At 39.5% G+C, this 14,818-nt stretch overlaps 1 protein-coding gene across 1 annotated transcript; it reads left to right on the plus strand.

Annotated features, from left to right (window-relative positions):
* Positions 1-11,392: 11,392 nt before the first annotated feature.
* On the plus strand, positions 11,393-12,322 carry LOC115412045 (olfactory receptor 6N2-like). Its single transcript, XM_030124343.1, has one exon. The coding sequence runs from the start codon at positions 11,396-11,398 to the stop codon at positions 12,320-12,322; it is 927 nt and encodes a 308-aa protein (XP_029980203.1). The 5' UTR covers positions 11,393-11,395.
* The last annotated feature ends 2,496 nt before the right edge of the window (positions 12,323-14,818 follow it).

The raw sequence follows: 14,818 nt of genomic DNA on the forward strand, positions 1-14,818 counted from the left end.
AAAAATAAATAATGAATTTAAACAGAACAGTCCAAAATATTGAAGGTAATCATCAACAAAAGAAAAAGAAGTTACATACTGTACAGTTATTTCATGTGGCTCTTTAACAACACTTTATGTCCGAAATGAAGTAGGAAGATGCCGAACTTATACTGTTCAACCCCAAATACACAGACATAGATGAATAGATATTCATCAGGAAATGATAGTGCATCTACTCCGTCTGAAAATCCTCTCCCGATGTTAAATCACTGCATATTAACTGTGCTTTTAAGTCTTTGGGGTCACGTTTGTCTGGACAATTCATGTCTAACAGCCTGTTTCAGGTGGGAGGAGTCAGGTGAAACTTGGGGTTTCTTAAAGAAAACCTGCCACCGAGCAGGTTATGTTCACGGAGTAAGTTACCATGGCAACAGACTCAGGGTTTGACGAACCTCTCTTTTTGGAACAGAAAACCCAGAGTTTCCCTCATCTCAGGGTAACATACTCAGAGTTTTCACATAACCCGCTTTCTGGAACAGACCCCTGATGTATCGGAAATACTCTGAGCATAACGGTGTTGGCTCTCAAAACAACAATGAAGGACAAACAGCGTTAGCATGGATAGAGTCCTCCGCCCAAAGTGACAACAGTTAGCAGATCTCGGCGTCTTCCCAGTTCAACATCTTTCTGGTCGCATTGATATGTTTGTTTACTGTACACTGCCCGCCATTCAACTCTGTTCTCTTCAGTACTGTTATCTACCCAAAACCACTGACTGACTTTCTATCAGACAAACAGATTATATCTTTGTCAGTCTGTATCTTTCAATATTTCATATATCACTCTTTGGCAATGTTGGATATGTTACTATTGGCAGCCATGGCCTTCGATAGATATGTGTCTATATGTAAACCTCTGCAGTATCCTACTATCATGAGGAAAAGTACTGTGAATAGTTTTCCTTTTCTAACTTGCCTTTGCCTGTTGCTCAGATAGTGGGAGTAATTACACTGAGTGGACCCTCCAGCAGCAGTTGGAACATATGGTGGGGTTATGTTAGTAATGCCTGTACAAATAGTTTTGTATAATCCTCTCTTAAATCCAATCAAATATGGATTGAAAATGAATTTTTTTTTTAATAACATCTAAAGACGATTTGTCAAATCACACAGAGATAATATTATGTATCCTATGAGATATTTACATAAAACTTTTATTTGCCATGTAATAAAGAAGGACTATTGCAAATAGAAGCAAAATAGTGATTTTTTTTTTTTTTTTCTTTTTTGGAAGCATAAGTAATTTCTCCCCCGTTCTTTACTCATTTCTTCCGACACTACTGAATGCACATGGCCTTCTACCAGTTTCTTGGAATACGTATTAATGTATAGAGGGTATGCACAAACGTCACTTCCCCCCTAGGCCACGCCCTTCTAAATCAGACTGAGTGGCAAAAACCAACCTGCTCAACATGACGGAGCATAGCAGTAAACACAGCGAGACCAGGAAAATGTGAAATATGAGATTAAATGAAGGACAATTGGACTGGACATGGATCCATATGAGCTACCAAAGAACAAGTGGTCCACGAACACTGACATGTGACCCAAAATTGCGTATCCTGACATCCAGGGTGTAGGGGATCATCACTATTTTTACCTGAAACAAATATACATGGTTTCATCATTACTGACAACCAGGGTCCAAAACTAGACAGAGAACCAACTGATCCAAAATCCATTTACAGTAGACAGTGTACTGACCCCAGTGAATATATGCATGATCTACTGGTACTGAGGAGATTTACTGAGTCTAGTTCAGACCAAGTACTTTATACAACACAGATACTATTGCTGTGGACCACCAGGGTACGACTTTATTCTGGTAAATTATGATATTTTTCCCACCTGTTTTTAAATTACGACATTATTCTTGTAATACTGTGGCTTTATTATTGGAATATGATGATTTTAATCTCATAAATGAATGACATTTTTGTTAAATTATGATTTTTTTTTTTTTTATAACTACGACTTCTGTCACATCTCTCTGTTCTGTTCTCTCTCTCTCTCTCTCTCTCTCAGTCACCTCCTCATCTCTTTCTGCCACTCCTCCTAATTACTCAACTCCTTTTACCTGTGGGTCCCAGCTGCCGCTCATTAGGCCTGGGCCTATATAACCACTGCCTTGTACGTGTGTATTTCGCCAGATTATTCAACCTCGTTTGCAACTCTCCAGTGTTACCTGTCTGAACCTCTGAGTCTGAACCTGTTTGTCCCGACCTGACCCGCCTGCCCGGATTCCCTGAACCCCCGCTCGTCTGACTACGCCAGCCTGTCTTCTGCCCCGGTATCAACCCGCCTTCGCCCGACCAAGCCTGTCTGTCTCTGCCCTGGATGATTCGACCCACCTTCAGTCTTCTGACCACAGCTCAGCCTGCTCGTTCTGGTTCTGTCTGGATTCCCCGGTTCACGACCCCCACTTGCCTTGACCAACCTGCTGTCTGTTCCTTGTCTGTAATAAATGTGTTAAAAGACTTAAATCTGTGGTGCTGCTTTTGGGTTCTCCGTGTGCTTGTGTCAACTTTATTCTCATAAAATTACAGGTTTTATACCAATATTTTATTTATGACTTTATTCTTGTTGTGACAAGTGTTTTTATTTTGTTATGTGGCCCTAATATGCCATTGTAGCTTTATTCTCCAGTTCCCCCGTATTTGAAAAACTAGGTTAACCTCAGTTTAAGTTAGTTTACAAATCATGTAGGAGCAAAAGGTTCAGAATCACAAAATGAAAACAAAAACCATGAAAGGTCTGATCATGAAACCAAGAGCTTTACTAAGAAGTAACGTTAGCCAAAACAATAAGTAATTTAAGGTATGGTTTTACCCAAAAATACAGCACAAACTAATGTTACCTGACACGAAACGGGATCCACAAATCTAGGTTTGGTTTCCTGGATTTGTGGATCCATCTACTTCTCTTTTCTTTGTCTTTCAGTCTGTAAAACAATAGCTCCGACTGTTTTTCAAACCTGTTCATACAATCAATTGCACAACAGCTCTTCCCCATTTTTTATTAAATATTGTTCTTAAGTTTAGACAGTATTGAAGCTAACGCTGTCACTCATCTCCCTCTTTTCTGCCACTCAGTAGGCATAACCACGGTGACTTCTGCTAGCGGTGACATCATGCACATACCCTCTATACACGTTACTTGTTTATGTTGCAGATCTTGTAAAGCTCTAATATCACTAATCTTAAGAATTAGATAAAGAAATTATGTGATACTTCTGTTTTGATGAAATATACTATAAAAATACTAGTTATTGTAACGGTAGTCCCAGCGATCAGTGTACAAAGCATCTCAAAATGTAAAGTCATCATAAGGTTAAGGCAAGATACAAGGTGAACACAACCAGAAACTCCACATGTACTGTATAAATCATATGCCTGACTCAACAGTGCTTATGAGCATGTGAGGAAAAAGTTTGTTTTTGGAATCTAAGACCATAGCTTTGATGGCAAATTATATCGTTTTCTTTTTTCCATATTTTACCATAATTTAATGCCACATTTCCACTATGTGGTACCGGCTTGACTCGCATCAACTCAACTCGACTCAACTCTGCTTTTTTGCATTTCCATTACATAAAAGAACCTGGAATCTGGTACCCGGTACTACTTTTTTAGTACTTGCTTGGCTGAGGTTCCTAAACAAGTGAAGAGATACTAAAATGTTATGTGTAAACACTGCAGATATAATGTGGCCAGAATATGAGTTTAATTAAGTAATCATATAATCTGTCATTATTAACTTAAATATGATCATAAATCTGTCATTTTCCCTTCACTAATGCCACGTTTCCACTACATGGTACTGGCTCGGCTTGATTTGACTCGGCCTTTTTGCGTTTCCATTACGAAAAAGGACCTGGAATCTGGTACCTGGTACTAGTTTTTTGGTATCACCTCTGCCGAGGTTCCAAGACTGAGGACCAGATACTACAACGTGACATGTGAACACTGCAGACCACTGATTGGTCATAGAGTTGTCTGTGTGACCCACCGTTTTACAAAAAACAGATGCGGAAGTTGACAGTAAATGTAGCAGTAGGTTAATCCACATGATGATAACCTGTAAAACTACAACATTCAGTCAGGAGATTCAGTCTTTGGTGGCCGATGTAAAAATTCAGCATGTGCTTGACGAGACAACATGCAACGAGCAAGTTTATCAGCAACTCTGAGCAGACGACACGGAAATGCACCACATCACAGTGACATCCAGGTACTGTAAAGTCAGTAATATCCTGTAATGGAAACGGTCTCCAGGAATCAAGTTCAAGTTGACTTTATTTGTACCCGTAGGTAGACCAGTCGCTGCGTGCGCAAGCGCCCAACACAAATCCTTCTTCGGAAATTGCAGTGAAGTACAGAAGATAATGCAAAGCAAAAATATAAGACATCATACAGTTTACACACAGTACACATGGACACATGCTGGAATTTTTTCATGGATTTGAAGGGAATTGGGGGACAGCATGAACAGTTAGGCCGACAGCAGATGTGAAAGGGGAATGGGGGAAGGGGAGATGCATGAACTGTGTAACAATTGTGGAATGTGTGTGCGAAGATGAGAGACTCCAGTGGGTTCGCTCTGTCCATACAGTTAGTCGTTCAGTCTTTATCAGTTCTTATCAGTTCAGTCCACTGTTGTCTTGACCATGGGAGATGTTTTGACTGCAGGGGAGAGTAAAGAATGCGCTGCTCCCTCAGTTCTCAGGGGAAATAATTTGGACTGCGGGGGGAAACTTGATTACTGCATAGATTTAGTATTACTAAATTTTGTTATACCTGGCCTCAGCATTCCTTAGCATCTTCGACCAGTAAGGCCCCAGCACAGTTCCTCAATTTTCTCTTTCAGTCCGGCAGATTGACGGAGCCCCTCCACGGTTGCCCTCAATCCCTCTGCAGACTGACCCGTGATGTAATCCAACTTTTTAAATGAGTCCCTAGCCCGTCCGGCCAGGTCTCGCACACTCTCCTCCGTCTGCTTCACCGCCCGATGTAATTCCTTCACATTATCACTCACCGCTCCGAAGTGCTTCCCAATTTCCACCGACAGCAGCGGGGTCTCTTTGCATGCTGCTGTCTTGCTGATTTTGCGATAGATCAGGACCATTCCCAAGCCAATCAGAAGGTGTCCCACCATCATAATTCCAAATAAGTATATGTCCTCTACGTCCTCCACTGACAAGCCAGACAGACAGACCACCCTCAACTTGTCCCAAGCGTACAGGGTGTATCCGGCTGCAGCTGTCCCATCAGGGCAGGCAGGTTCCCCAGGACCATTCTTCCTTGATGAAAAAATTGTGTCAATTGCGCTGAGTGACCAGTTGATCAATTCCATATTTGCTGCTCGAGAGCTCAGCAAGCAGGGATTCAAAAGTAAAGTAAGTCAGACGAGACACTGCAAGGCCAAGCAGAGTGGGGAAGGCAGGAAAAAAAAGCAGCAGATAGCAGAGCTCAGAAAAACACGTCTGCTCTCTTCAAAGGACAGGAAGGAAGGTATCTGGTATCTGAATAGTATCTGGTACCCAAGTTGAGTGAAGCTGATTCCACGTAGTGGAAATGCAGCATAAGGTAGAGCCCCTTCAGTGCATCCTTATCCAGTCCATTCCACTTGTCCATATAGAGTACACCCACATCACTGAAAATCCAGTCTGTGTTTTCCCTGCAACCTTGCTTGCACTTGTCTACCTTTGTAGCACACATACCCCTTTCCACCAAACTGATTCCAGGGCTGGTTCGGGGCCGATGTCAAATTTAGCACCAGTTCTTTTTGCCCAAGCACCAGTGAAACTGGTTCCAAACAGGTTCCAGGCATGCACTAACTTTGAACTGGGCTAAACTGGGGTTAGATAGCCAAGAATCCCACATTTGGACCTGCTGGACTGGGTTTTAGGGGACAGGCAGGTGAACCCGACAGCCGGTGCACTGAACTGGGACACAGCAGACACGAACTGGAGGCTTTGGATTGTGGATGAGTCTGTTGTTCAAACAGTGGTAAACGATACTGGTAAGTTTTGTTTCTCAAACGCATTGTTAACTCTTTCCCCGCCATTGACGAGATATTCCGTCAATTGCTTCCCAACGCTTCCCCGCCAATGACGAGATTTTCCGTCAATCCGTGTTTTCACTGTTATACTGTAGTTGGAGGTGTTGTGGATCATGTGAATTACTTTCCTTAGTCCAAAAACAAACAATTAAGCAGCTTTTTCGGAAAAATGACGGGCTGGGTTTAACGTTTTTGCACTGGAGTCTCCGTATCCCATGGCAACGCATCCAGCGGCAGTCACTGAATGAGGAAATGAAGACTGCAGGAACCGCGCGCAGTTTCAAAAGCCTTAAAGATGATTATGGAGACAGAGTCTGACAATTCAATATATGATGGAGCTACAGAAGAACCATTTAGAGACAGGAACGGAGAAACAGAAGGTGAGGGAGACGAAGACGGAACACGGGAAACAAGGAGCGGCTCAGGTCCGACACGGAGGTGCGGGTGGGGGGGGTGGGGGCACAGAGCGACACGGAGAAAATGACAGACAGGAGGAAGAGAAAAGAGACATTTGTAGAGGACATTCAAGGAGAAGACAGACATGGGACAAGACAAAGGAAAGCTAGTCTGCATCTGTTAGAGTGAGTTCAGATTCAGACTGAGGACACAGAACATATTCAGCTGTAGAATGTCAGCAGGACACATGGAAGACACTGTTGGATTTGGCTTTTGTATGAAATAAATAAATACATATATTCATACAGAGATAAATAACTAGATGTCCATATAATTATTTACAGATCAAACACAGCAGCTGGTCCAACAGGAGGACCTGGTGCAGCCAAAGGCCAGAAATCTACAGTATTTAGTGCATTTGTTTCTTTTTTTCTTGAAAATGAGGAATATTGAGGTGTTTATATCCAAAAGCTAAACTACTATGTGTTAGACTTATAACTGATGTATGTAAATGTGCAAAGTTTAGAAGGAACCTGGTGCTTTACAAGATGTTCGGTCTAAAGTTTGGTGTGGATTCCCCTAACATTTTGTGGAATGATGGGATATCTTAGAGCTGTTTGTTACTATTATTGCTGTTATTATTATTTTATTTTGTGATTTTGAAGATAGTGTTACTGTTGGTGAATAAGAAAGAGTCAAAAATGTAAATAGGAAATCAGTTTTCTCTTGAAAATCAATATCTTTGAAAAAAATGCAATTTTCTCAGCTTTTTGCTCAAAATTCAGTTTTTTCCTGAAAATGACCAATATTCAAATGTTTATATCTCACGAACGAATAAAGATAGAATAAAATAGTTTTTTGTGTTTAAAAGTTGAAGTTCTGTTCTTTCTTTTGATGTATTCAGTGTTCACATACTCCTAACACAACATTTTCAGTGAGCCTCCAAAGATTAGTGAAAATGACCAAAACGGCTGGCGCTGGCTACCAACTCACTGGAAAATGCTCTGGCGGGGAAAGAGTTAATAGCTCACAAAAAGTTGACTTTAGAGGTTAAAGCGAGCTACAAACATTGCAGATGTTAAAATGCTAGCTACTGGTATGCTAACAATAAGCTAATAATAACATTTCTATGTTGTCTCTGAAACACTGTTTCCTCGGTGGGTTGATAAAAGGCAGAACTAAACCCAGTAGTTCACAGACCTGTGTTCCAGGAGACAGGGTTATTGTCCACACTGGGGAGAACATGTCCAATTAAAGCATGGTTTCTGTGTTTTGTTCTTTACAGCTGTTGTCCATGGATGAGGAGGCAGATTCACAGCAACACCATCTGGATTTTCCTTCCCGTTTGTAAAGTTTTTAAAGCATTTTGTTTAATATGAGCCAATTTCTTTCTTTCTTTATTTATTTTACTTCAGTGTGAATAAACCTGTTTGAAATGCATGAAGTTCATTTTGTCTGTGTTTTCCTATTCCTCACATGAACTTGGGTAATAATACTGTTCTGCTGACCTCACTAATCTTATCTGTTTACAGACTATCCTTACATTATGTGTGTACGTATGTCATATAGAAACCCACATATTTATGTTTGACACATGCCACAGAGTGAATATTTGTGTTTTTCTCCTGTGGATTACAATATAGGCTGTAAACACAAGAGTAGCGCTTGTTTCTGGGTGAGTATCTCCCACACCAGACCCAGTCACGTGATCATGTTTCACGATGACGTAATGACGCAGCTCTGACTTGGCTCCGCTTAGCTCTTAGCATATGGAAAAGCAAACCGGTTCTTTGGAGGCTCCAGGTTGGAACCAGTTAAGCACTGGCTCTAGCACTGGCACCAAACTAGCACCAGGTTCTTTTTGGTGGAAAAGGGGTAATGAGACATGAACTACCTTCCTCCATGTCATGGACAGCACATAATTCCATTTCATGTTTACACAGTACTAAATCACATTTAGAGGGCATAGGCTTTTAGAAACAGCCCAAAAATAGCCTAAAGTCCATTATGATCTTTTATCCCTTAATAGGCCAAAAAAGCTGAGACACAATATGATAGACAGCTGGGGTCAACTGAGCCTTCTCCTCTGTTTACATTCACTAATGTTGGAGAAAATGTGATAATTGTTCATCCTCAATCATCAACATTATACATCATAGATTTAAGATGATATTAGACTCTCATCTGGTGAAATGGCTGATATAGTGGTGGAATTGAATGTCAGTGGAACTTGTACTTAGATCATAGTTGGATTATCACACATTCTTGTTATATATGCTTTTATGAAAAATCTTTGCCTTTTCTAAAAAATGTAAAAACTGGATTAAATTCAATAGCCGAATAATTCTTTGTCAAGAACAGATGTCAGCTGCTTCCTGGGGGCTCAGCCCCCCCAAAGGCCAGAACCTAGAATCACCCCTGCCGGTAGGCTAATCCATGGTGTCAGCCCGCAAAACTAGACCATGGCCGGTCGAGGAGGTTCAGACATTTCTGTCCTTGGTGGCCGAGGAAAAGATTCAGTGTGAGCTTGACGGGGCAACTCGCAACGGGTGAATTTATCAGCAACTCTGAGCAGGCGTCACGGAAGTTACGCACAGCATCACTTTGACGTCCAGGTACTCTAAAGTCGGTAGTATCCTGTAATGGAAATGGTCTCCAAGAATACTGCCTGGTACTGGGCGGGGGGTCTTAATATCAAATATCACATTAGCCCTGATTTTCTGATGCAACAAGATATTCTAAGCACTCCTGTGTATTTTTTATTTAAATTTTCATCCAAACCCCTCACCCCACCCCGAAAATTACTTTTTTAACTCTGAAAATCGCAACTTTCACAGCTTCTCCACTCTTTTGTCCAGTGCAATGTATAAATCTGTTCATGATGGGCCATTTAATGATCTTGTTAGTGCCATATTGTATCGTAAGACTACTTTGTACTATGAAAAGTCTAATGTCAAGGTCATGTTGTAGGTTAAAGGTCACCAAAATGCCTAGTTTTTTCAAAAATTCATACCATTCTGACATTTTATCAAATCTGTCCTAAGTTCTCTTTCCTCTGGTTTCCTGGTGGGATCCCCCAAGGCCTTTGGCCCTTTCAAAGCCACATTAGAGACTAAATATTGCAACATGTACATTCCATTTGAATTTGCCGCCATTAGTGTGAAGGGAAACACTAGCACACATTTTGGCGGGAATCACTAACACTTCATTTTCTGAACCTGCTTTATCCTCACTAGGGTCGCTTGGAGCCTATCCCAGCAACTTTAGGGCGAAGGCGGGGTTCACCCTGGACATTTTGCCAGTTCATCACAGGGCTGAACATATAGAGACAAACAATCACTCTCAAATTCACACCTATGGGCAATTTAGATTAACCAATTAAGATATCAGTGCATGTGTTTGAATAGTGGGGGGAGCCGGAGTACCCGGAGAGAACCCACGCAGACACAGGGAGAACATGCAAACTCCACACAGAAAGGTCCCACCCCCATCGACTGGTGTTGGAATTAAACCCAGGACTTTCTGTCTGTGAGGCACCAGTGCTATCCACTACACCACTGTGTCGCCTGCAACGGGACATATTCATGTAAATGTCAAAGTCATGTGAAATTAACGTTTGTTACTTTTGACATGTCTATATGGATAATACATTGAGTAAATAGTTCTGTTTAATGTGTCTTATTGAATGGAAGCTGTTTGTGGTCAGTAGATGTGTTACGAGGAGAGAACCTGAGCCCAACATTTGGAAGAACCCACATTAACAGCTTAATTCCATGAAATATGCATTTTTGACCATTTGGGTGACCTTTGACCTATAATTTGACCTTGACACTCCACCTTTTGTAGTGCAAAGCACTCTTAAGACATGACATGTCTCACAAAAAACATTTAAGGGCCCAGCATGAGCATATTGCTACATTGTACTTTATCAGAAGTGAAGAAGGTTTGAAGGTTGACAAAAACCCCAGGTTTTCAGGGTTGAAAAAGTAATTTTCGGTAACCCCCCCCCCCAACACTGAGCAGAGTCAAGTCAAGCCGGTACATAAGATTCCAGCAAAACCTTGCCAGTGGAAACACTGTTTTCAATATTATTATAGCATGATCGGTTTGTTGGTCAGTTTCAGCCCATGAAGATGTCAGCTAACGTCAAAACAAGAAAGATTGATTCAGAATGATGAGTTTTTAACAAGACATGGACTTTTAAGTATTTCTTCACTGAAGTCAGAGGTGGAAAAAAAAAGATATGCAAACAAAGGAAGTGGGATGCATTTATTGTTTTTCATGTAAAGTTAATGTGCTGCAGGCTTTGCACATTTTCACAACTGTTTTTGTGAATGTTCATTAAATTGTTGTATTCTGTGCTCCACATTTTCATTGTATCACTGTATTGTTTCATTTACTGCTCCAGTTTGTGAAAATGTGGGTGTGTAATTGTTAGAATAACCCACAGTGAAGGAATGAGGACAGGAGGAGCCAAGTTTGAACATTTCTGTTGAACTGACAAACGGGTCATACTTTAATTTAAAGGTGCTTCATTTATACTGATTTATTATCTAGCACTTTTTTTTAATCTTGACTTGGAAGGTACAATATAATAATATCTCAATAAATATTCAGTGTTGTCTGTTGATCAGCCACCACTTGGTCAAATGTAACATCTCTATAGTATAAACCTCCAGAGTTTGTTGACATGTACTGTAGTTTAGTCTGTTAATGAGATCCTTAGAGTGTAATTAAGTTTGACAAACTATTATGTGACGTAAACTGTTGATCTACTCAATAGTGGAAATAAACAAACCCTAAATGTATTTAAAGCTCAGTTCTGTTTGACTAATGTTCCATGTTAGGGAACCTTCAGTGTGAGACACTGTCGTTTTCATGTCACTTAATCTGTTTTAATGGACGTTAAATCAAATGTAACATATTTAATAATTGATGGGTTTGTAGACCTGAATAAGTACAGGTATGTTTATTTTTTCCTTATGTTTACAGTGTATGTTCTGATAATGTGCAGTAATTGTATTATTGTTTATCTTATTTTGATTCACAAAAACCTCCATGAACCTATGTATGTTTTCATTGCAGCTTTGTCATTCAACTCTGTTCTTTTCAGTACTGTTATCTACCCAAAACTACTGACTGACTTTCTATCAGAGAAACAGATCATATCTTTGTCAGCCTGTATCTTTCAATATTTCATATATTACTCTTTGGCAGCGTCAGATTTCTTATTGTTGGCAGCCATGGCCTTTGATAGATATGTGTCTATATGCAAACCTCTGCAGTATCCTACTATCATGAGGAAAAGTACTGTGACTCTTTTCCTTTTTCTATGTTGGCTTTGGCCTGCTGCTCAGACAGCGACGGCAGCTGTACTGGTAGGTTTTAAGAAACTCTGTAGTTTTACTTTTACAGGAATTTTCTGTAACAATTCCATATTTAAACTTTACTGTGTCCCTTCAGCAGCACTTGTCATATATGGTATGTTTGGTTTGATTAACTCGTTAATTATACCAGTGCTTTTTGTACTTTTTACATATGCAAAGATATTTATAATAACCTATAATAGAGGTAGAGAAGTCAGGAAAAAGGCTGCAGAGACATGTTTACCCCACCTGATGGTTTTATTCAGCTTCTCCTGTTTAGTTACATATGATATAGTTATAGCTCGACTGGAATCTGATTTTTCCAAAACAGTACGTTTAGTAATGACTTCACAAACAATATTGTATAATCCTCTCTTAAATCCAATCATATATGGATTAAAAATGAAAAAAATTTTAAGACACTTAAAGATGTTGTTTTGTCAAATCACACAAAAGTAACACATTGTATCCTATGAGATGTTTACATAAGACTTTGACAGACCAAGTGTCATCAATCGAAGCACAATAGTGGTCTTTTTTTTTTTTTTTTTTTTTTTGGAATGATGACTAATTTGCTGTTCTTTATCTCTTCTGACAGTACTGAATGCACATGGTTTTGTTCCGATGCCTGATATTTTGTAGAATTAGAAAAATAAATGTGATATTTCTGTTTTAATGAAATATTCTGCTTATAAATAGTTGTAATGGTAGTCCCAGTGATCAGTGCACAGAGCATCTCAAAATGTACAGTCATCATCCGGTTTAGAGGTTCACATGTACTGTATCACAATGTTTCATCTACAAATTGGTCTGACTGAGTTCTAGGACTTAGCTCACCAAAAAAGACGGGGTCCTTATTGTTTGTTGAGCCCCACTGCTATACTATTGAGTCACTAAACAAAACTTTAATTCTAAAAAGTATGTTGTTTATTTCATCATCTTCATTTTCCATATCAAATCATTCACAATGTCACACATATACACTATTGTACACACACAAATAGAAAGTGAAACACAGTCATACTTTCCTGAACTGTTCAATGAACAAATGTAAATGTTCTGAAAGAATGAGGATTTTAAAACATGTTAGGGGGATCTGATCCAGACCGGTCAGTGGTTCACTCCTGGTGAGTGACAGACAAACCACAATAGTGTCATATAGTCCAGTTACTCTGTAGCTCAGTCACTGGATTTACTGTTATATAATAAAGCCTCCTCTCATTTTGTTTATTCCACATATCATGTGTTTTTATAAAGTTGAAGCTCACTTATTTAGGTCCCATTTTAACTGGCATAAGTTTGTTGTGAGAATCTATATTGAGTAGGGTGATCATATTTTGATTTCCAAAAAAAAAGGACACTTGGCTCCGTCTCAGCATACTTGAGCACACACTATGTAAATACCATAGTAATCTGTGCAAGCATCCATGAACCCTGAGAAAATATTTCAGTGAAACAGACTGTTTGGAATTATTTTATTATTCTAACTGTAGACGTGTCATAAAAGCTGCTTTGTCCTTCTTTCAGTTCATATTTGTTCAGGTTATTTACAGTTCATTATTAAAGGATAGTTTGTTAGTGTAAATATTTTCAAATTATAATGGGGTTTTATGTAAGTTATTTATAGACATACTATATATCTTTCAGTAGATGTATCTTTCAATATTTCATATATTACTCTTTGGCAGGTTCAGATTTCTTATTGTTAACAGCCATGGCCTTTGATAGATATGTGTCTATATGTAAACCTCTGCAGTATCCTACTATCATGAGGAAAAGTACTATGAGTATTTTCCTTTTTCTTGCTTGGCTTTGGCCTGCTGCTCACATGGTGGGAGTAATTCCCGAGTGTCCCTTCAGCAGCAGTTGCAAAATATGGTGGGGTTAGTTTGACTTATGTTGGACTTCTCCCAGTGGTTTTTGTACTTTTTACACATGCAAAGATATTCATAATAACCCATAAGTGAGGTAGAGAAATCAGGAAAAAGGCTGCAGAGAGCCGTTTACCCCACCTGATGGTTTTATTCAGCTGCTCCTGTTTAGTTACATTTGATATAATTATAGCTCAACTGGGATACATTTTTTCCCAAAACAATACACGTAGTAATGCCTTTACAAATAGTTTTGTATAATCCTCTCTTAAACCCAATCATATATGGATTGGAAATAAAAGAAAATTTAAGACATATAAAGAGGATTTGTCAAATCACACAGAGATAATATTCTGTATCCTATGAGATATTTACATAAGATTTTGATTTACAATGTAATAAAAAAGGCAAATAGAAGCAAAATAGTGATTTTTTTTTTTCTTTTTTAGAAGTGTAAGTGATTTGTCTCCTGTTCTTTACTCATTTCTTCCGATACTACTGAATGCACATGGCCTTTCTACCAGTTTCTTGGAATATGTATTAATGTATAGAGGGTATACACATACGTCACTTCCCTTCTGGGCCACGCCCCTCTAAATCAGACTGAGTGGCAAAAACCAACCTGCTCAACATAACGGAGTATAGCAGTAAACACAACAAGACCGGGAAGATGTGAAACATGAAATTAAATGAAGGACAGTTGGACTGGACATGGATCCATACGAGCTACCAAAGAAAAAGTGGACCATGAACATTGACATATGGACAGCAGTGGTGATTTCTCATAGACTGCAAGGGAAGCCCGGCTTCCCCTAAAATTACGAAAATTAAATGGTTAACTATGTTCGGTTGTGTTGACATTTCATTGACTGCAAATGTGTTAAAACACGTTCATCTCAAAGATGAGTTCGTTCAGAATCAGCTTTATCACAAATCAATAGACGCGATGTTGTTCACTTCTCATACATTCATGTTGCGCTGTTTTCTCATTCGATCTCTGCTCAGTGCATTTGTCCGTAGACTGCGGGCGTCTATGGGCTTCAGTGGGACTGAGTGGAACAGTTTTTTTCATTGCGTCAAAACT

This window comes from Sphaeramia orbicularis, chromosome 21, assembly GCF_902148855.1.
Source record: "Sphaeramia orbicularis chromosome 21, fSphaOr1.1, whole genome shotgun sequence".
Classification (NCBI taxonomy): domain Eukaryota; kingdom Metazoa; phylum Chordata; class Actinopteri; order Kurtiformes; family Apogonidae; genus Sphaeramia; species Sphaeramia orbicularis.

Excerpts from the sequence above, each read along its gene's own strand:
- LOC115412045 (XM_030124343.1), top strand. The coding sequence starts at position 11,396 with ATGGACGTTAAATCAAATGTAACATATTTAATAATTGATGGGTTTGTA.